Source organism: Ranitomeya variabilis, chromosome 1 (assembly GCF_051348905.1).
Source record: "Ranitomeya variabilis isolate aRanVar5 chromosome 1, aRanVar5.hap1, whole genome shotgun sequence".
Lineage (NCBI taxonomy): Eukaryota > Metazoa > Chordata > Amphibia > Anura > Dendrobatidae > Ranitomeya > Ranitomeya variabilis.
Genome location: NC_135232.1, coordinates 1,044,403,741 through 1,044,427,623, shown reverse-complemented (window position 1 = coordinate 1,044,427,623; position 23,883 = coordinate 1,044,403,741). Strand labels below are relative to the sequence as shown.

The 23,883-nt window shown below is 42.6% G+C and overlaps 2 protein-coding genes across 5 annotated transcripts in view; one reads left to right on the top strand and one right to left on the bottom strand.

Moving 5' to 3' along the window:
* The window catches only part of AASDH (aminoadipate-semialdehyde dehydrogenase), a 58,666-nt gene extending 56,478 nt beyond the window's left edge, over positions 1-2,188 (bottom strand). Inside the window, exon 1 of one of the 2 annotated variants that reach the window (XM_077279726.1) lies at positions 2,029-2,188. In XM_077279726.1, coding sequence (XP_077135841.1) covers positions 2,029-2,049 — 21 coding nt within the window. In that variant the 5' untranslated portion in view covers positions 2,050-2,188. Of the gene's footprint in view, positions 1-2,024 lie in introns of both variants that reach the window. The other variant, XM_077279727.1, reaches the window with a different exon arrangement.
* Positions 2,189-2,193: 5 nt separating this feature from the next.
* The window catches only part of LOC143793094 (multifunctional protein ADE2-like), a 59,211-nt gene continuing 37,521 nt past the window's right edge, over positions 2,194-23,883 (top strand). The window contains exons 1-3 of one of the 3 annotated variants that reach the window (XM_077279730.1): positions 2,194-2,472; positions 9,553-9,621; positions 14,624-14,770. In XM_077279730.1, coding sequence (XP_077135845.1) covers positions 2,391-2,472; positions 9,553-9,621; positions 14,624-14,770 — 298 coding nt within the window. In that variant the 5' untranslated portion in view covers positions 2,194-2,390. The remainder of the gene's footprint in view (positions 2,473-9,552; positions 9,622-14,623; positions 14,771-23,883) is intronic. The other 2 variants (XM_077279729.1, XM_077279728.1) reach the window with 2 other exon arrangements.

Genomic DNA, 23,883 nt, shown 5'->3' with positions numbered 1-23,883 from the left:
AGATATATACTATATACAGGAGGAGATGACACACAGGTATATACTATTTACAGGGGAGATGACACACAGGTATATACTATATACAGGAGCAGATTACCTACAGGTATATTCTATATACAGGAGGAGATGACACACAGATATATACTATATACAGCAGAGATGACACACAGGTATATACTATATACAGGAGATGACATACAGGTACATACTACATACAGGAGGAGATGACATACAGGTATATACTATATACAGGGGAGATGACACACAGCAGGTATATACTATATACAGGGGAGATGACATACAGGTATATACTATATACAGGAGATGACATACAGGTGTATACTATATATAAGGGAGATGACAAACATGTATATACTGAGGTGAAAATGAGAGGTGTGAGGTGAAAATGAAAAGGTGTGAGTGCAAAATGAGAGGAGTGAGGGAAAATAGTGGAGTGATCGGAAAATGACAGATGTGAGGTTGAAATGACAAGTGTTAGGGGGCAATGAGAGGAGTGAGGGGGAAAATAAGAGGAGTGAGGGGGAAAATGAGAGGTGTGAGGGAGAAAATGAGAGATGTGAGGGGGAAAATGAGAGGCGTGATGGGAAAATAAGAGAAGTGAGGTGCTATAACTAACCACAGATATTTACTATGCCCAGGCAACGCCGGGCTCTTCAGCTAGTAAAGAATAAAACAAAAGTGAGGTACAATTCCCTATGCTAGTTTACCTGAGTGCTGCAACAGTATGAAAAAGACTCAGGGAGTCGAAAAGTCCCTTATGGGGGCAAACAAGAGGCGCTGTGGGGATCTCTAGGAATTTACTGATCTGTCTTAATAAAGTTTACACAAGGTGCAGTGGGAATCTCTCCTGGGCACTCTGGGACCCCACTTCCATCCACTAGCCCCTAATAAGCAGGTGTGATTGCACTCTGATCTGTAGGATATCGAGTCTTGGCGAATAAGTCTGCCAATGTAAGCTGCATCATATGTATAATAATAATAATAATTTATTTCAATTGCGCCGACATATTCTGCAGCACTGTCCAATGTATTATGAGAGGCACTGGCACAACACTTTCTGGCTTAAAGGGGTATTCTCAAGTTTGGAAGATATCCCTTATCCAGGGGAGAGGAAATAATATACTGATAACTGGAGGTCCAACCACTGGGACCATCACTGACCCAAGAACTGGGAGTGTGAAGATCCCCATGTGAACGGAGCGGTGGTCCATCATGCGTGCGGCTGCTCCATTCATTATGCATTTGGCGCACTGAAAACGCCGAGCAGAACATTCGGCGGTCCCATAAAGGTTACTGTGGTAGTGGTGTCTGACAGACGGACGTCTGCGCTGTTCACACTGGGCTCACAGGTCTGGGGAAAGGTCGGCTCCCTGCAGTCGGACCCCGGGTGGTCGGTAACTTGTCTTGTGGATGCGGAATCACTTCCAAACTTGAGAATGAATCTGAACGGCTGTGAACATTCCCACTTTTAAGGAAAGAATTGTATAAATATGCCAAAATACAGAGCAGCCTGTGTGTGCTGTGCCACAGCTGAGCATCTGCTACAGTAACATCCAGTGCAGCCTGTGTGTGCTGTGTCACAGCTGAGCATCTGCTACAATAACATCCAGTGCAGCCTGTGTGTGCTGTGCCACAGCTGAGCATCTGCTACAATAACATCCAGTGCAGCCTGTGTGTGCTGTGTCACAGCTGAGCATCTGCTACAATAACATCCAGTGCAGCCTGTGTGTGCTGTGCCACAGCTGAGCATCTGCTACAATAACATCCAGTGCAGCCTGTGTGTGCTGTGTCACAGCTGAGCATCTGCTACAATAACATCCAGTGCAGCCTGTGTGTGCTGTGTCACAGCTGAGCATCTGCTACAATAACATCCAGTGCAGCCAATCATCTGCAGCAGTGCACAGCGCTGGAGTTCTGCTACTCTGTATCATCCTGGAGGCCAGACATTGCAGTCACACCGGTGACAGTCAGTGAGCTTCCCTTCTGCACGGCCCTTCACTTACATACATGAGTCAGTGTGCTTCGCATTGCTGTCCTGCAGGGGGCACCGCAGAGCGCACCCGGTACAGCGCACGGTAGGTGACGTCACCAGAGCGCGGCCGCAGACTCCTCACATCAGCAGTTTGCCTTTACCGGCTAATTATATAGCTAGAACTTCAGCTCCATAAACACAAGCAAAGAACTCTGCGCAAGCGTAGTTGTAGCTTCCGCTCTCTGGAACGCACGTGAATAGGAAGTAGTAGTAGTAACGTTAGTATTTGCGCATGTGCGTTCTAAGCAGCTGTGCGCATGACCCGGAAGTGATACTACGGAGGAATACAACTTAGTTTCTGTAGTAACTGGGTAAATTAGTGTCCGGGGAGCCATGTATGAGTGTGGGGACAGTACAGACAGCAGTGACCGCTGCCTCCATCAGGAGAGCTGGTGACCGAGGGCTGCAGCCGCTACCAGGTGAGAGATAGCAAAGCATGCAGTGTGTGTCATGGTGGAGCTGCTTCAGGACACTTAAAGGGGATGTCTGCGCTTAACTCCCATTATTCCGTGGCTCACTCTATGTAACTACACCCCAAGTCGGCCTAACGCCTCCTTCTTTTCTGCATTTGTCAAAATGGATACAACAGTGATACCATGATACAGCACATGACCGCTGCAGCCAATCACTGGGCTCTGTGGTCTTGTACCACTAAGTGGCTGAGCCCAGTGATAGGCAGCAGTGGTAACATGATGCAGTCGTGATGTCACCGCTGCAGCCAATCACTGAGCTCTGGTTTTGTATCGCTAGGTGGCTGAGACCAGTGATTGGCAGCAGTGGTCACATACTGTCATAATGTGTGTCACCGCTGCAGCCATATTAGCAGGGAGCAGAGGAGGCCGTGGAGTGGAGCAAGTTACAGGGGTTTTCCCATAAACAAAGTTAATTTTAATCAATAGATCTTGGAATAATCAGATGTCACCTTTGATGTCATTTTTGTATTGTCAGGTGACATCAAGCCCACGGCTTAGTAATGGAGAAGCGTCTATAAGACACCCAACGTGTGTAAAAGAGGTTGCCGCGCTGAAGGCACTTACAGATTGAAGTGTAGTCCTGTGTAGAAAATGTCCATTTGTGCGGCGGTTTCTTCTCCACTATTCAGTGGTACTAAGCAATGGGAGCGTCCTCCCCGTGATTGCAGTCCCCCGAAAAACAACCCCGCCGCTGTGTGTCAGCGGTAGCCTCGGCCGATGGCGCCGCCGTCAGTGTAGTGAGGTTAGCGGGGGGCGTGGTGTATTGGTGACGTCACCTGTCCGTGAGTGACGGACGTGTGCAAGGGCCAATCCCGACGCGTTTCGAGGGAAACGTCCCTCTTTCTCAAGGTATGGCGCCTGCACTGCCGCTGTTCCTTTATATCCACACCTCTGCCACCCTGCAATCATACCGACAAACGACACATTACACTAGTCAGCTCCGGCCCGATCAAACTTGTTCAAATCAATCCGGCTGCTGCTCTCAAAACATAAAGCTATAGTAGTACAACTACAATAAGTGTATAAAACTCTGACAAATAAGAATAGTAGCTGCAAACTCCCTCCACCTCATAAAAAACCCTCCACCTCATAAAAATGCAATCTTTAGTGATTTTTAGTGTCTTTGCAGTCTATAAGACACCGCTTCATTACTGTTATATGGTAATTAAACACACAGCAAGAATAAAGTCCTTTTATTAGAAGTAAAACAAAAAAGTTTTCCATTTTTTTATTTAAAAATAACAAACAGTTATAATCACCTAACGCCTAATTCCACTGAAGCCCTCGTTCTGTAATAAAACAACAATATCCCTCACCTGTCCATCGTTGTGTCTCACGCCGTAATCCATGTCTGGGGGATAAATAGTTTTCAACCTGGATGGTGCCAAGATGCGACCGTCCCGGCTGAGAAGCACTGGTGACTGAGCTGCTGCTGCGAGCGCAGCCTCACTGTTTAGCGGTGACATTACTGAGCCTGTGTTCCCAGCCGCAGCTTCTTTCCTGCCAAGAAATCAGGTTTTGCTGCTGAAAAAAAAAAACGCCCAATGTGAACATACCCTAAAGGGGTTTTCCAGACTTAAAATATTGATGACTTAGGCTGGAGTCACACTAGTGAGTTTTACGGACGTAAGAGCGCAGAAAATACGTCCGTAAAACTCGCCAAACAAACGGCACAATTATTCTCAATGGGTCTGGTCCTATCAGCCGTATATTACGGATCCGTATTATACGACTTTCTACGGCCGTACAAAATCGCAGCATGCTGCGTTTGTCAGCGTATTGCGCAAAAAATACGCCAATGAAAGTCTATGGGGGCGAGAAAAATACGGATTCCACACGGACCAGCAGTGTGACTTGCGAGAAATACGCAGCGGTGTTAGTGAAAAGCCGGTAGTTCAATTGCCGGCTTTTCATTTCTCCTGCCTAAACCCGACCTGATATTAGACATGGTTTACATACAGTAAACCATCTCATATCCCCCTTTTTTTTGCATATTTCACACTACTAATGTTAGTAGTGTGTATGTGCAAAATTTGTTTGCTGTAGTTGCTAAAATAAAGGGTTAAATGGCGGGGGCTCCCGCGCAATTTTCTCCGCCAGAATGGTAAAGCCAGTGACTGAGGGCAGATATTAATAGCCTAGAGAGGGTCCATGGTTATTAGCCCCCCCCTGGCTACAAACATCTGCCCCCAGCCACCCCAGAAAAGGCACATCTGGAAGATGCGCCTATTCTGGCACTTGGCCACTCTTCCCACTCCCGTGTAGCGGTGGGATATGGGGTAATGAAGGGTTAATGCCACCTTGCTATTGTAAGGTGACATTAAGCCAGGTTAATAATGGAGAGGCGTCAATTATGACACCTATCCATTATTAATCCAATTGTATGAAAGGGTTAAAAAACACACACACACATTATTAAAAATTATTTTAATGAAATAAACACACAGGTTGTTTTAGTATTTTATTGCTCTCTCAATCCACCTGAAGACCCTCGCTTGGCAAAATAATAAACCCACAATATACATACCATCCGAGGATCTGTCAGGTCCCACGATGTAAATCCTTCTGAAGGGGTTAAATCAATTTACAGGCAGGAGCTGTGCTAAAGCACTCGCTCGTGCCTGTAATCCCCGGGTGCTGAAAGGAAAGCTGGGTGATCTGTACTTACATTGAGTTGCGGTGAGGTGCCCTCTGGTGGATGAACTTGTATGATCTCGAGCGTGGGAACTTTTCCAAGGCTCCAGTTCATGAGGACATCCACCAGAGGGCGCCTCACCGCAACTCAATGTAAGTACAGATCACCCAGCTTTCCTTTCAGCACCCGGGGATTACAGGCACGAGCGAGTGCTTTAGCACAGCTCCTGCCTGTAAATTGATTTACATCGTGGGACCTGACAGATCCTTGGCTGGTATGTACACTCACCGGCCACTTTATTAGGTACACCTGTCCAACTTCTTGTTAACACTTAATTTCTAATCAGCCAATCACATGGCGGCAACTCAGTGCATTTAGGCATGTAGACATGGTCAAGACAATCTCCTGCAGTTCAAACCGAGCATCAGTATGGGGAAGAAAGGTGATTTGAGTGCCTTTGAACGTGGCATGGTTGTTGGTGCCAGAAGGGCTGGTCTGAGTATTTCAGAAACTGCTGATCTACTGGGATTTTCACGCACAACCATCTCTAGGGTTTACAGAGAATGGTCCGAAAAAGAAAAAAAATCCAGTGAGCGGCAGTTCTGTGGGCGGAAATGCCTTGTTGATGCCAGAGGTCAGAGGAGAATGGGCAGACTGGTTCGAGCTGATAGAAAGGCAACAGTGACTCAAATCGCCACCCGTTACAACCAAGGTAGGCCTAAGAGCATCTCTGAACGCACAGTGCGTCGAACTTTGAGGCAGATGGGCTACAGCAGCAGAAGACCACACCGGGTACCACTCCTTTCAGCTAAGAACAGGAAACTGAGGCTACAATTTGTACAAGCTCATCAAAATTGGACAGTAGAAGATTGGAAAAACGTTGCTTGGTCTGATGAGTCTCGATTTCTGCTGCGACATTCGGATGGTAGGGTCAGAATTTGGCGTAAACAACATGAAAGCATGGATCCATCCTGCCTTGTATGGAGCATCTTTGGGATGTGCAGCCGACAAATCTGCGGCAACTGTGTGATGCCATCATGTCAATATGGACCAAAATCTCTGAGGAATGCTTCCAGCACCTTGTTAAATCTATGCCACGAAGAATTGAGGCAGTTCTGAAGGCAAAAGGGGGTCCAACCCGTTACTAGCATGGTGTACCTAATAAAGTGGCCGGTGAGTGTATATTGTGGGTTTATTATTTTGCCAAGTGAGGGTCTTCAGGTGGATTGAGAGAGCAATAAAATACTAAAACAACCTGTGTGTTTATTTGATTAAATTAATTTTTAATAATGTGTGTTTTTTTAACCCTTTCACACAATTGGATTAATAATGGATAGGTGTCATAATTGACGCCTCTCCATTATTAATCTGGCTTAATGTCACCTTACAATAGCAAGGTGGCATTAACCCTTCATTACCCCATATCCCACCGCTACACGAGAGTGGGAAGAGAGAGGCTAAGTGCCAGAATAGGCGCATCTTCCAGATGTGCCTTTTCTGGGGTGGCTGGGGGCAGATGTTTGTAGCCAGGGGGGGCCAATAACCATGGACCCTCTCCTGGCTATTAATATCTGCCCTCAGTCACTGGCTTTACCACTCTGGCGGAGAAAATTGCGCGGGAGCCCACGCCAATTTTTTCCGCCATTTAACCCTTTATTTTAGCAGCTACAGCAAACAAATTTTGCACATACACACTACTAACATTAGTAGTGTGGAATATGCAAAAAAAAAAGGGGGATATGAGATGGTTTACTGTATGTAAAACATGTCTCATATCCTGTCGGGTTTGGGAAGGAGAAATGAGAAGCCGGCAATTGAATTACCGGCTTTTCACATATATCGCGCTGAATTAAATATAAATACAGAATATATATATGTGTGTCTCAATGAGAGAGATATATATATATATATATATATATATATATATATATATATATATATATATATATATATATATATATATATATATATATATATATATATATATATATATATATATATATATATATATATATATATATATATATATATATATATATATACTGTGTATGTATGTGTGTGTATGTATGTGTGTATGTATGTGTGTGTATATATATATATATATATATATATATATATATATATACTGTGTGTACTGTATATATGTTTTAACGGACATTTGAGCACATAAATCCATTAGATGTCGGTTTTGCAAGCCTGCGAGAAAATATCGCAGTACGGATGCCATACGGATTACATACGGAGGATGCCATGCGCAAAATACGCTGACACACCCTGCCTACGGATCACTATTTTGGGAACATTTCTCCGTATTACGGCCGTAGTACGGACGTAAAAAACGGACCGTATTGTCTTACGCCGAGTGTGACTCCAGCCTTATACTTCGCATAGATCATCAGCTGTTATCAACTCCAACTGCAGTGGCTGCATGTAACCAGTGAATGCAGCACAGCTCCATACGCTGTGTAGTGGCCATTCCCAGGTACTGCAGCTCAGCTCCTAGTGAAGTGAATAAGCGCTGAGCTGCCGTAGCAGGGAATGACACCTATATGTATAAAACAGTGTGGTAATTTTGTACGCTATACTTTGTACATACAGTCATGGCCAAAAGTATTGACACCCCTGCAATTCTGTCAGATAATGCTCAGTTTCTTCCTGACAATGATTGCAAACACAAATTCTTTGGTATTATTATCTTCATTTAATTTGTCTTAAATGAAAAAACACAAAAGAGAATGAAGCAAAAAGCAAAACATTGATCATTTCACACAAAACTCCAAAAATGGGCCAGACAAAAGTATTGGCACCCTCAGCCTAATACTTGGTTGCATAACCTTTAGGCAAAATAACTGCGACCAACCGCTTCCAGTAACCATCAATGAGTTTCTTACAATGCTCTGCTGGAATTTTAGACCATTCTTCTTTGGCAAACTGCTCCAGGTCCCTGATATTTGAAGGGTGCCTTCTCCAAACTGCCATTTTTAGATCTCTCCACAGGTGTTCTATGGGATTCAGGTCTGGACTCATTGCTGGCCACCTTAGAAGTCTCCAGTGCTTTCTCTCAAACCATTTTCTAGTGTTTTTTGAAGTGTGTTTTGGGTCATTGTCCTGCTGGAAGACCCATGACCTCTGAGGGAGACCCAGCTTTCTCACACTGGGCCCTACATTATGCTGCAAAATTTGTTGGCAGTCTTCAGACTTCATAATGCCAGGCACACGGTCAAGCAGTCCAGTGCCAGAGGCAGCAAAGCAACCCCAAAACATCGGGGAACCTCTGCCATGTTTGACTGTAGGGACCGTGTTCTGTTCTTTGAATGCCTCTTTTTTTCTCCTGTAAACTCTATGTTGATGCCTTTGCCCAAAAAGCTCTACTTTTGTCTCTTCTGACCAGAGAACATTCTTCCAAAACGTTTTAGGCTTTTTCAGGTAGGTTTTGGCAAACTCCAGCCTGGCTTTTTTATGTCTCGGGGTAAGAAGTGGGGTCTTCCTGGGTCTCCTATCATACAGTCCCTTTTCATTCAGACGCCGATAGATAGTACGGGTTGACACTGTTGTACCCTCGGTTTGGATGTTAGTCGAGGTTCTTTATCCAACATCCGCACAATCTTGCGTTGAAATCTCTTGTCAATTTTTCTTTTCCGTCCACAGCTAGGGAGGTTAGCCACAGTGCCATGGGCTTTAAACTTCTTGATGACACTGTGCACTGTAGACACAGGAACATTCAGGTCTTTGGAGATGGACTTGTAGCCTTGAGATTGCTCATGCTTCCTCACAATTTGGTTTCTCAAGTCCTCAGACAGTTCTTTGGTCTTCTTTCTTTTCTCCATGCTTAATGTGGTACACACAAGGACACAGGACAGAGGTTGAGTCAACTTTAATCCATGTCAACTGGCTGCAAGTGTGATTTTGTTATTGCCAACACCTGTTAGATGCCACAGGTAAGTACAGGTGCTGTTAATTACACTAATTAGAGAAGCATCACATGATTTTTCGAATAGTGCCAATACTTTTGTCCACCCCCTTTTTTATGTTTGGTGTGGAATTATATCCAATTTGGCTTTAGGACAATTCTTTTTGCGTTTTTTTTCATTTAAGACAAATTAAATGAAGATAATAATACCAAAGAATTTGTGTTTGCAATCATTTTCAGGAAGAAACTCAGTATTATCTGACAGAATTGCAGGGGTGTCAATACTTTTGGCCATGACTGTAATTGCAAATATTTCTGTCTCTATCTGTGGTGGGACTATTACTCCCATCGTGTCCCAACAGCAAAGCAACATTCTATTAGGTACATGTGTTTAGTTTAATCCAGGAGTTGCGCATCATTTCTTCTGTGTATTGATATGATTTGCCTGATTTGAGATCATCATCTTAATTTCCTGTTTTAGAATATGCTCCAAGGGACGACTGTATGTTTCTAACCATGCAGAATATAAAGGAGGAGCCGATGGAGGCAGGTGAGTGTATGCAGAGTGACAAGAATCCTCTCCATATAGCGCTGACGTATACCACAGCACAATGTAGCAAAAGCCCTTTTATCCCTTCCCCATACATGTATGTTTTTAGTGAGAAGCAATTCACGCAGAAAGCATGCCTGGCCGTCATTGCTGATTGTGTGGGCACAGCCTCTGATGGCCAAACTCCTCCTGCATTAATAGCCAGGAGCAGAAACTCTGATCACGGGGACTGACAGGCGTTGGCCAACTGGGTCTTCATCTGCCCGGCATAGCAATCCCATGTTTCAATAAAAGGTCAGCCCTTTATTTGGTAATAAGTGCCACTACTTTTTCTTTCCTGTGTCATTTTGTTATTTTTCCCACCTTGTATTTGGGGAGACGTCCTGGGTGAATGGTAAGGTGATGGGGCTGTAATGGAGGTTGCTGTGACTGGTCATTTGTGTGTTATGATTCATATATATATTCCACGCCTTTAACGATCCTATTATATGCTAGCCTTAAAGTTCTACTCTGGCGCTCAGGTTAATGTATTGTCTTTCCTATCATTTACAGCTATATGGATGCTGGAGATGTCATGCAGTTTGTTTACTGTTAAATAAAATAATTAGAAATAAAAACTCATGTTTTGCTCAGACACACTGCCAGCTGACTGATGTCAGGTTACATTTCTTAAACCCTATGGAGGGTGGAAGTGAGGAGCAGAATGAAGAAACAGTCAGAGGGAGACACAGAAAGATGGTGCTGTGCTTTCCAATAAGTGTTTTTGTTTGTTTTTTTTAACCTCACCCTAGAGCTGGATTCACACCCACAGTGACCATTGCTGCTGTATAATGTTCTCCATGCTTTTATCTGTGCGCTAAAATAAGGAATGAAGATCAGCAATGCCTCTGAGCTGTCCTGTGTATGGGAGGCATCATAGCAGCTCGTCTCCTTCCACCAGCTCAGATTATATTGCAAATTGAAGGCAGTCTGTCATCCCCAAAACTGAAACGGAACTATTTTAGGGAACTTGGCCCCCTTCCCTTTAAAAATCATAGTTGTATTGTAGATTTGAGTAAATGTGTTTTTAAAGAAAAATAAACATGTTATTAGCTATGCAAATTAGGGGGGCTTCACTCATCAGGAGGTCGTTAAACTAGGAGAAGAGGGGACAGGAAGAAAAACATTAGACTTGAGTATCAAGCCAGAAAAAATACTGATGAAGGCTAGGAGGTGCAGCAAAGAAGACCCAAGACAACATACTCAGTAGGGAGGTAAGAAGATTTCCAAAACAATCCACAGGGAGGAGATTGGAACAAAACAAAATCCTCTGAACTGCATGCTCGCAAATGCCAGAAGTCGCCTGACAAAGATGGAAGAACTAGAAGCAGAAATATCTACAGGTAACTGACATAGTGGGAATAACTGAGACATAGTGAGATGAAAGCTATGACCGGGCAGTTAACTTACAGGGTTACAGTCTGTTTAGAAAGGATCGTAAAAATCAGAGAAGGAGGGATTTGTCTTTATGTAAAGTCTTGTCTTAAGTCCACTTTAAAGGAGGATATTAGAGAAGGGAATGAGGATGTCGAGTCCATATGGGTCGTAATACATGGAGGGAAAAATAGTAACAAAATTCTCTTTGGGGTCTGTTACAAACCCCCAAAAATAAGAGAAATCATGGAAAGTCTACTACTAAGACAGATAGGTGAAGCTGCAATCCATAATGAGGTCCTTGTTATGGGGGACTTTAACTATATGGATATTAAATGGGAAACAGAAACCTGTGAAACCCATAAAGGAAACAGGTTTCTGCTAATAACCAGGAAAAATTATCTTTCACAATTGGTGCAGAATCCAACCAGAGGAGCAGCACTTTTAGACCTAATATTATCTAATAGACCTGACAGAATAACAAATTGTCATCGGGCATCTAGGAAATAGCGACCACAATATTGTACAGTTTCAGTTGTCTTTCGTTAGGGGGACTTGCCAGAGAGTCACAAAAACACTGAAGTTTAGGAAAGCAAAGTTTGACCAGCTTAGAGATGTCCTTAATCTGATTGACTGGGACAATGTTCTCAGAAATAAGAATACAGATAATAAATGGGAAATGTTTAAGAACATCCTAAATAGGCACTGTAAGCGGTTTATACCTTGTGGGAATAAAAGGACAAGAAATAGGGAAAACCCAATGTGGCTAAATAAAGAAGTAAGACAGGCAATTAACAGTAAAAGAAAGCATTTAAACTACTAAAGCAGGATGGCACTGTTGAAGCTCTAAAAAACTATAGGGAGAAAAATACTTTATCTAAAAAACTAATTAAAGCTGCCAAAAAGGAAACAGAAGCACATCGCTAAGGAGAGTAAAACTAATCCCAAACTGTTCTTCAACTATATCAATAGTAAAAGAATCAAAAGTAAAAGTGTAGGCCCCTTAAAAAATTGTGAGGAAAGAATGGTTGTAGATGATGAGGAAAAAGCTAATATATTAAACATCTCCACGGTAGAGGTGCGAAACCAGCTAAATAAGATTAAATTATTAGGTCCAGGTGGCATACACCCACGAGTACTAAGAGAACTAAGTAATGTAATAGACAAACCGTTATTTCTTATATTCAGGGACTTTATAGTGACAGGGTCTGTTCCACAGGACTGGTGCATAGCAAATGTGGTACCAATATTCAAAAAGGGCTCTAATAGTGAACCTGGAAATTATAGGTCAGAAACTAATCTCTATTGTTGGTAAAATATTTCAAGGGTTTCTGAAGGATGTTATTCTGGATTATCTCAAAGAGAATAACTGTGTAACTCCATATCAGCATGGGTTTATGAGGAATCGCTCCTGTAAAACCAATCTAATCAGTTTTTATGAAAAGGTAAGCTATAGGCTGGACCACGGTGAGTCATTGGAAGTGGTATATCTTGATTTCTCCAAAGCGTTTGATACCGTGCCGCACAAGAGGTTGGTACACAAAATGAGAATGCGTGGTCTGGGGGAAAATGTGTGTAAATGGGTTAGTAACTGGCTTAGTGATAGAAAGCAGAGGATGGTTATAAATGGTATAGTCTCTAACTGGGTCGCTGTGACCAGTGGGGTACAGCAGCGGTCGGTGTTGCGACCTATTCTCTTCAACATATTTATTAGCGATCTGGTAGAAGGTTTACACAGTAAATTATCGATATTTGCAAATGATACAAAACTATGTAAAGCACTCAATACAAGAGAAGATAGTATTCTGCTACAGATGGATCTGGATAAGTTGGAAACTTGGGCCGAGAGGTTGTAGATGTGGTTTAGCAATGATAAATGTAAGGTTATACACATGGGAAGAAGGAATCAATATCACCATTACACACTGAACGGGAAACCACTGGGTAAATCTGACACAGAGAAGGACTTGGGGATCCTAGTTAATGATAAACTTACCTGGAGCAGCCAGTGCCAGGCAGCAGCTGCCAAGGCAAACAGGATCATGGGGTGCATTAAAAGAGGTCTAGATACACATGATGAGAGCATTATACTGCCTCTGTACAAATCCCTGGTTAGACCGCACATGGAGTACTATGTATAGTTTTGGGCACCAGTGCTCAGGAAGGATATAATGGAACTAAAGCAAGTACAAAGGAGGGCAACAAAATTAATAAAGGGGATGGGAGAACTACAATATCCAGAGAGATTAGGATTATTTAGTCTATAAAAAAGAAGACTGAGGGGCGATCTAATAACCATGTATAAGTATATAAGGGGACAATACAAATATCTCTCCGAGGATCTGTTTATACCAAGGAAAGTCACGCACAAGGGGGCATTCTCTGCGCCTGGAGGAGAGAAGGTTTTTCCACCAACGTAGAAGAGAATTCTTTACTGTTACGGCAGTGAGAATCTGGAATTCCTTGCCCGAGGAGGTGGTGATAGCAAACTCAGTCGAGGCGTTCAAGAGAGGCCTGGATGTCTTCCTGGAGCAGAACAATATTGTATCTTACAGTTATTAGGTTCTTTATTTTATTAATTTTTTTTTTTTTAGCTGAACTGGATGGACAAATGTCTTTTTTTCGGCTTTTCTAACTATGTTACTATGTTGGTGCACTTATGGCCTAGCCAAAAGCTTTGTGCCCCCTTCTACCCCTTCAATTACAATACCCTGCCCCTTTCCTTACAGTGATTGGCAGCACCTGCTTTGGAACACTGCCGGATCTAATTCCCCAGCTCATAGTGATACCTGGGCGGCCAACGCCTGCTTGCACAGTGTATGCAGGGACAGAGTTTTCTTCCCCTCTCCTGTCGGTAGCAGCTCGGCTCTACACCATTTACTACAAAGCAGCAGCAGCCAATGCTGACAGGAGAGCGATGAGAACGCGCACCATGTCAGTGTATGCAGGCACACATCTCCCTCTCTTGTGTATAGTGGCTGCACGCTTATGTATGATACTGTGTGCAGCGAGCGGCTCCTATACACAGGAAAGGGAGATAAAAGCGCGCGCATACAATCAACAGTGTGCAGACTCTCATCCCTCATGTCAGCATCTACCGCCGCTGTTTTGTAATCCTGTGTATAGCGAACGGCTTTATACACAGGACAGGGATGAGAGCTGACACTGTGTATACAGGCGCTCGGCTCCTCCAGTGTCATTATGCACTGCAGTGCTCCAGAGTCAGTGCTGCCAGTCACCACAAGGACAGGAGTATTGTTATGGTGGGGACGGGTTTAGGCACCCAAGCCCTTTCATTTACTTATGTAATAAAGCGTTTTTTCTCTAAAACAGTTATTAAAATGTACAGTACATGTATGATTCCTATAGGGGCTGCATTCCTTACCTGAAGGTTTAAATAGTTCAATTTCAGTTTTGGGGCTGACAGACTCCACTTGGTATTATTCCTCATGCACACACAGAGCCAAGTTTTCTGAAAAGTTACTTGAAAGCTTGGTTTCCCTTTGATGCAAATATTAAGTATTTAATGTATAGAAGCATAGAGGCTGAGTTTGTTTGTTTTTTTTTTCTTTATTTCTGCTTTTGACAGTAGAGGATGTCTCTAAGCTGGAGAGAGGGGTGGACAAGGAGTTGAGAATAGTGTCCGTACTCGGCGCTAGAGAAGCCGGTGACAGTGGTGACAGCAGATCACTGCCCCGTGTATGGGACGGGGAGCAGATGTCCCATCAGCTGGAAGGTACGACCTGTGAACTAGTGTAACCACTACACTAATGCTATTCAATACACTAATGTGTGGAATATCAGTGATTTAGGAAGTTAAAGACAATGCACACCTTTTATACTATCTATTTGTTTCACAAGTGCAAATTTAAAAAAACTTTCTAAATGGTCATCCTTTTTTTTTTTTTTTTTTTTACTATTTTGTTGCTGCAGTGTATGTACAGTAAGTGCTTTATGTAGTTAAGTGCTTTGGCAAAATTTTTAAAATCCGTCCAAAGCTCCAGGTGAGTTCTGACGGCTTTTTGTAGCAGGTTTTACAAAGACTTTTTTTGGGGTGCAGTTGGGCCCAAATGGTTCTGTAAACTGTGTCCCCTGTTCACACGGGATGCATTATAGTTAGCACTGGGCAGCCCGCCATAGGGCATCATTAATAGGCTGAGAACCACATGCTCTGCATTCCTTGTGTGAACATTGCCACTTTCAGATTATATTTTTTTGCACTGGTGTGCCACACGGCCAATCCCTGATTGAAGGCTGGCTGTCTCAGTAGGTATTATTGCACCTGTGCAGTTGCCATTTTACTTGAGTCCCCTGCACCCTGTTATTGCATTTGTATTGAGGCCTAGTTAGACATGTAAGCATCTCTGCCTGTTTTTGTTTTTTCTTGAATATTGGAGGATTTTTTTTCCTCTTTTTGTGGATTTTATATTTACAAGATTTTCACAACATAGATATGGAAGAAAGTATATCAAAGTGGGCAGAGAAAACACCAAGTGTAAATCAGTGCAGGATGGAAGTTGTGCTGAGAAATGAGCTAATGAAGACACAGCTCCACAGATATGAACAGAGTTCACATCCAGCCTATATTACTGGGAGAGACACTCCCATAAGAAAAAAATCTGAAGCTTAAGTTAGGCTGCAAACTTAATAATATTGGGATTGAAAATGAAGGAAGGAATGAAGATTACATCACAGAATGAAACTTAGTGCAGTGTACATAACTAAATATTAATATATATATAATTTGTGAAGTTGAACGAAATTTATTGGTTATTTTACATTTTTGTGGAAATTCAAAAACTGAAAAGTGGGACGTGCAATATTATTCGGCCCCTTTACTTTCAGTGCAGCAAACTCACTCCAGAAGTTCATTGTGGATCTCTGAATGATCCAATGTTGTCCTAAATGCCTAATGATGATAAATATAATCCACCTGTGTGTAATCAAGTCTCCGTATAAATGCACCTGCTCTGTGATAGTCTCAGGGTTCTGTTTGAAGCACAGAGAGCATCATGAAGACCAAGGAACACAACAGGCAGGTCCGTGATACTGTTGTGGAGAAGTTTAAAGCCGGATTTGGATACAAAATGATTTCCAAAACTTTAAACATCCCAAGGAGCACTGTGCAAGCGATCATATTGAAAAGGAAGGAGTATCATACCACTGCAAATCTACCAAGACCCGGCCGTCACTCCAAACTTTCATCTCAAACAAGGAGGAGACTGATCAAAGATGCAGCCAAGAGGCCCATGAAGATTCTAGATAAACTGCAGAGATCTACAGCTGAGGTGGGACAGTCTGTCCATAGGACAACAATCAGTCGTACACATCTGGCCTTTATGGAAGAGTGGCAAGAAGAAAGCCATTTCTCTTAAGATATCCATAAAAAGTGTCGTTTAGGCTAAGTGCACACGTCGCAGAATTGCCGCGGAAATTTCCGCTGCAATTCTGCAACTCCTGCCGCGGGTATATCGCATGCGGAATTGGCATGCATATTCCTGCTAAACACTAGCGTTTTGCAAGCATAATTAGCTTGCAGAATGCTAGCGTTTTCCAAGCGATCTGTAGCATCGCTTGGAAAACTAATTGACAGGTTGGTCACAATTGTCAAACATAGTGTTTGACAAGTGTGACCAACTTTTTACTATTGATGCTGCCTATGCAGCATCAATAGTAAAATATATGTTAAAAATAATAAAAAAATAAATAAAAAAAAAATGGTTATTCTCACCTTCCGAAGACAGCCGATCTCCTCAGCGGCTTCCGTTCCTATAGATGCTTTGTGTGCAAGACCTGCGATGACGTCACGGTCACGTGACCGCGACGTCATCGCAGGTCCTTCACACAAAGCATCCATGGGAACGGAAGCCGCGTGCACCGCTGAGAGGCGGGAAGACTCCGGGGGCCATCAGAAGGTGAGTATATCGCTATTTTTTTATTATAATTATTTTTTTTTAACAATTATATGGTGCCCAGTCCGTGGAGGAAAGTCTCCTCTCCTCCACCCTGGGTACCAACCACACATGATCTGCTTACTTCCCGCATGGTGGGCATAGCCACATGCAGGAAGTAAGCAGATCAATGCATTCCTAGGTGTGCGGAATCCCCGCGATTCCGCAAATTTAATGAACATGCTGCGTTTTTTTCTGGAATTCGATTCCGCTCAGGAAAACAAAAAATGCGGATTGCATTCAATTATATAGGATGCTTAATGTGAGCGGTTTTTTTTTGCGGTTTTATAGCGAAAAAAACGTGAAAAATCTGCTACGTGTGCACACAGCCTTAAAGTTTGCAACAAGCCACATGGGAGACACACCAAACATGTGGAAGAAGGTGCCCTGGTCAGATGAAACCAAAAATCGAACTTTTTGGCAACAATGCCAAATGATATGTTTGGCGTAAAGGCAACACAGCTCATCACCCTGAACACACCATCCCCACTGTCGAACATGGTGGTGGCAGCATCATGGTTTTGGCCTGCTTTTCTTCAGCAGGGACAGGGGAGATGGTTAAAATTGATGGGAAGATGGATGGAGCCAAATACAGGACCATTCTTGAAGAAAACCTGTTGGAGTCTGAAAAAGACCTGAGACTGGGACGGAGATTTATCTTCCAACAAGACAATGATCCCAAACATAAAGCAAAATCTACAATGGAATGGTTCACAATTAAACGTAACCAGGTGTTAGAATGGCCAAGACAAAGTCCAGACCTCAATCCAATCGAGAATCTGTGGAAAGAGCTGAAAACTGCTGCTCACAAACGATCTCCATCAAACCTCACTGAGCTCGAGCTGTTTGCCAAGGAAGAATGGGCAAGAATTTCAGTCTCTCGTTGTACAAAACTGATAGAGACATACCCCAAGCGGCTTGCAGCTGTAATTGCAGCAAAAGGTGGCGCAGCAAAGTATTAAGTTAAAGGGGCCGAATAATATTGCACGCCCCACTTTTCAGTTTTTGAATTTCCACTTGTTGTTGATTCTTCACCAAAAATTTACTATATATATATATATATATATATATATATATATATATATATATATATATATATATATATATATATATATATATATATATATATATATATATATATATATATATATATATACAAAAAAAGATGAAAACAGCACAAGCTCACCGACTGGTGCCAGGCCTCCCAGGCAGGACAGTCCACTCATCCACCCAAATATCATAGAAATTGAAAAAGGAAGGCAGCACTCCAATATTTGCAAAGGTGAAAAAAGCTGTGACGTTTATTTCAGACCCATATCTTCATACGACGTTTCGGCTCACACTGAGCCTTTCTCAAGCAGTGGGAGGTTACAATTCATGTGCTTATATACATGTGATTCACAATTATTTGCATACCATACAGCCATAAAAAGTGTTTACAGTGTTAAATAAAAGTTAATTCATTTCATAAGTGTTTCTTTAGTATACAAGGTGCGTTGTGCTAAAGTGCTGTTATGGACTATTCAGACTCCATTGATCCTCCAATTATTTGCTTACAGCTTATTGCGTTCTTATATAACAAACTATTGCCATAATGGTTCATATTTACAGGTATCATTGAGTTTTTTAGCGCTTACCCCACCAAATGAACGAGACCCACATGGAGGACTGTATGGACGCCAGTCTTGGCGTTCCCTATATTCTACTGCGCATGTCTGAATATTCACTTCCTGGTATGCGAGTCAGTGAGATTGCGCCTGCGCATAGGTGCCCAGTTAGTGCCGTTCCTCCATCTTAGTTGTGGCATCCCACTTCATATTACTTATTATTTAGCGCTTCAGCGCTGGGCACTATATTTGCTGCACTGCACCATCCTATATATGGCTATACCAATAATGATGCTATTAATAGCATTGGTCCTCTAATTTTATCACAGTATTGTTTATACTACTTATATGATTCACTTTTGGCTGATAGGACAATACCTTATTCAGGCTATCTCCCACTGCCAATGAGCCTCTGCACTGATCCATGTCCTTCTCAGGTCACATAATCACCGCAGCAGGACCCATGTAAGTGAATCTTGGTTCCAACCAAAAAAGAATGTTATTTAGACCAAATTAGTTCATATTAATTTTATTAGCGCCATATTTATACATTATTCTCATTATAATCTCACTGGCCAGCAGACCAATTCTTTTATTATTTTTTTATTTTTATTTTTAATTTTTATATATATATATATATATATATATATATATATATGATAAGGTATTACCAAGAATTACGCCATATTTTTTATTTTTTATGTCCTCCTCTGCGGATTTCATCCATGTATCAGTAGGGCAAGAGCCTTTTTGTTGAGGATGGAGTCGTATCTAAAAATACAAACATAACACTTAATAAAAATGAAACAATAGAACAGTCCACATTCCACTATTCCATATTAGGTTCATAAAATGTAAAAAACACCAAATTTAAAGAGCACATAATTTTAGGGCTTTTTTCCATATTAATGAATTTTGAATTCTACATTTAGGCCTCTTGGCTTCAGTGTGTCCAATTCATAGATCCAACGCAGTTCCAGTTTTTTCAATAGGTATGCTCTGTCCCCTCCTCTTCTTTGAACAGGGACTCTATCTATAATTCTAAATTTTAAATCCTTTTCCGTATGTTTAAAGTCCGAAAAGTGTTTTGAGACTGGCAAGTCCTGTCTTTTCTTTCTTATTGTGTGTCTATGATTATTCATACACGTTTTAAGCTCACATGTTGTCTCCCCAATATACCACAGTTTGCAGGGGCATTCCAATAAATAAATAACATAGTCTGAGTCACATGTGACATATTCCTCAATTGTATATTGTTTATTCGTTACTGGGTGACTAAACTTCGACCCCTTTATCATGTGTTTGCAGTTCACGCATGATAGGCACGGGAAGCTACCATGTTGTTTGACACCTGTTACTGTGGTTTGACCACCAGCCTTTAGGGGGCCGATATCCGATTTAACTATTTGGTCTTTGAGATTTTTGCTTCTCCGATATGAGAAGAGTGGAGGTTCCCTAAATTCTTCAATTTTTGGTAGGCACTTTCCCAGCATACCCCAATGTCTCCTAATTACCTCTGCTATGGGCCCACTTTCTTCCGTATATGTTGTGACAAATGGTATTCTTTTTAGCACTTTTTTTGTTGTGCTGTTCTTAAGCAGTTCCCTTCTATTTCTTTTTAGGGTATTATCTTTCACTCTATTTAGCAATTCCTTCGGATATCCTCTCTCCAAGAATTTTTTTGTTAAACTGTCTATTACTTCCTCAATCTCATTTTCTTTTTTCACAATTCTACGGACCCTCAACAGTTGGCTAAGAGGGATTGATCTCACCATACTGCGAGGGTGCTGGCTATCAAATACCAGGAGGTTATTTCTGTCTGTTTCTTTGACGAACAGGGTTGTTGTTAGCTCCCCATTCTCTTGTTTTATCAGTACATCTAAAAATTGTATACTGGACTTTGAAGAGGTTAGGGTAAACTTAATTGTTTCATCAATTTCATTTAAATATTTATGGAAAGTGTTGAGTTCTTTTTCCGTACCTGTCCATAGGAGGAAGATGTCGTCTATGTATCGCCACCACACCAACACATGTTGGAAGTGGTGGGACACATAGACGAAATCCTCCTCCAGTACACTCATTACAAGGTTAGCGTAAGCGGGGGCCATATTGGCCCCCATTGATGTTCCGCGTTGTTGCGCATAAAACGTATCGCCAAAGAGGAAATAGCTCCGCCTCAAAATAATTTCTAATAATTTTAATATAATTTCCTTACCATCCACAGACACTTCAATTGTATTTAGCTTCTTTTCTATTGCTTTCAACCCAGATTTGTGTGTTATTGATGTATATAGAGAGATGACATCATAAGATGCCATAATCACCTCCCCCTTTAATTTTACATTTTCCAATTTGTTTAAAAAATCTGTCGTGTCTTGGATGTAAGATTTACTTTTTTTGGCTATCGGGTTGAGGATTCTATCAAGAAATGTTCCTATCCCACTGAACACTGAGTCCACCCCCGACACTATAGGGCGTCCCGGGGGGTCCCTCAGTGACTAATGGATTTTTGGGGTAGTATATAGTACTGGCGTTCTTGGAAATTCAATGTACAAATAGTCCATAAGTTCTTGATTAATTATTTTTTTATCTACTGCGCCTTCTAGACATTCCTTGATTTCTGCCATGATGCTGAACTTCGGATCCCCCTCTAATTTTTGATACACTTTTTCATCTCGCAATTGGCTGTTAATTTCTGCTATATATTTATGCCTGTCCATGATGACGACCGCACCACCCTTATCCGCAGGTTTGATGATGAGGCCGTCATCATGGACTAGCTCCTGCAACGCTTTAGACTCCTCAATGGTCATATTAGGATGTTTAAATTTTTTTGATGCCCCTTTCCTTAGTTCCTCAATCTCCTCTCTTACAGCTTTTTCAAAAGCATTAATTACTGCTGAGTTTACAGGTGGCGTAAATTCACTACGTTTTTTAAGTTCCAAAGATCTAGAATTAAATTCATTTTCCCCCTCCATGTTTTTTATATCCTTGTTCTGAAACCACTCCTTTAATTTTATGGATCTAAAAAACCTCTCCAGATCTATTTGCAAATTAAACCAATTGGTATGTGAACATGGAGAGAAAGATGGTCCCTTGCTCAAAATGGAGACCTGTGCTGGAGAAAAAGTCGTAGTTACTCACCGATAACGGTGTTTCTCAGAGCCCATGACAGCACTACCAGAGAGATGGAGTCCGCCCTTCAGGGACAGGAAACCCTACAGGATAAAAGGGCGGTACCTCTCTCCTGCCTCAGTTTAGTTTACAGAGCATCAGAGGTCCTCCAGGTTAGTGACAACAAGAAATACACATATTTTTAGTAAAATACTTATGAAGATTACACCGTGTCTAAATCAAACACACACTTCTTATGATAAGGTGCTCACCGCACACGTGATAAGGGGGGGAATAAGCAGGTGCTGTCATGGGCTCTGAGAAACACCGTTATCGGTGAGTAACTACGACTTTCTCAGTCGCCCATGACAGCACTACCAGAGAGAATTGCAGAGATTATTGCTTTACTAGGGCATCAATTTCGTCTAAGGGGAAGCAGTGGCGGCCTCCACTCTCAGTGTCTGAGGAGGAGGAGAAACCTTTCCTATCTGACACATCCTCATCAGAACTAGAAGGATCAGAGTGAGACAGGGGGACAGGTGTTCTCTCCTTAACCCCCTCCCCTTTAAGGGATTTGAACGCTGTTTCTACCTCTGATCTTATTACCGAGCGTAATTCAGAGGCAAAACTGGGGGTTTCTTCACAGAGGACTTGACCTATACATGAACCGCATAGCTTCTTATCCCAGCTCTGTGCTAGGGGTTCTCCACATAAGGGGCAGTCTCTATGTTTGGTTTTTTCCGTTTTTTTTCTTGCCTAAAAAATAAACGGAAAAGGGGACCCTAATTATTTAGTGAACTTTCACGAAGATCACTCACCCATCTTGCGCAGCTACAAGTACCAGTTCTGGAGGAGGTACGGGATCTTGAATGAGACCCGAAGTAGAAGGTGTCGGCTGGCTGGACATATTGGTTTTACTCTGCGGCGTAGAATGGCTCTTGGAACGGGAACTCCGGGTGCCTGCAGAGGTCCTTCCGCCCGCCTTGCGCTGGTGGTGACGCTGTTGTTGCTGCACCGGTGGCTGTAAGGGTTGTGCCGACTGGAGCTGCTCATCGCTGTCCGCCATAATGGGACTGTATGCAGCGACGAGTGTGTCTCACAGCTGTGTTTTTAAAAGGCGCGCCGGTCACCCCTCCTCCAGGCTGCGATGCAGGGAAGCGCCGGTCCCCAGTGCGCATGCGCGCTCCCCGGGACCCGGAAGTAGACCGCGTCTATATCCGGTGCGGCGGCCATCTTGGTGCTCTCACACACCAGGCCGTCGCTCCGGACCAGGCCTCTCTGCAGAGGCACGCCGGGTCCCAGAAGCCCCTACCCCAATCCGGGGAGGCAGCCGCGCTCCCCCCCGCACGCTCTGCAGCCCCATCGGACCCAGAAGCGGCGGCGTTGGACACCGTACCAGCGGTGACAGGGGCCTCCCCGCCGTCATACCTCCACTGGTCGGCTCCGGATCACAGGTACCGACCTGAGGGTTCCCTGTCAGGGACAGGAAACAAAACTGAGGCAGGAGAGAGGTACCGCCCTTTTATCCTGTAGGGTTTCCTGTCCCTGAAGGGCGGACTCCATCTCTCTGGTAGTGCTGTCATGGGCGACTGAGAAAGTACCTTTTCAGAAATATTAATCACGAGGTCTGTTCCCGCCTCTTGTTGGCTGCCTGTCTCTGGGGCTGTGATCTGTTTTTCTCCGGCTTTCTTTTGTTCCCGGTGGTGCCGCTTGCCTCCTCTCCTCTTGCGTTTGATGGTCCTTCTTGTGTCTTCTCCTGGTCTATAAGACAAATCATCATTATATATATGCCCAGTTTTTTTATCACCATATCGGTTTTTCCCATGACCACCTTTCTTTTTTCCATATGGGTTTGTTATTTTCTCTCTGCCATGTATAGATATTCCCTGCTTCATAATCTTCTAAATCTCTATTCCACTTTTTCCTTTTAATTTCTTCCAAATCATTACGTAATTTAGTGCTTTCTTTATCAACTTTTTCTTTAAAAATATTCCATTCTTCTATTGTTATCAATAACTTGATCTTGCATTCAAATCCTTCTATATTCTGCTGTAATTTTTTGATTTCCTCTTGCAAAAATTCAATATTTAACAAAATAGTGTCCATAGCATACTTATTGGATAACATAACAAAACGTGCACAGTATATGGCGTTACTTTGGAATAAATTTGGGCGTA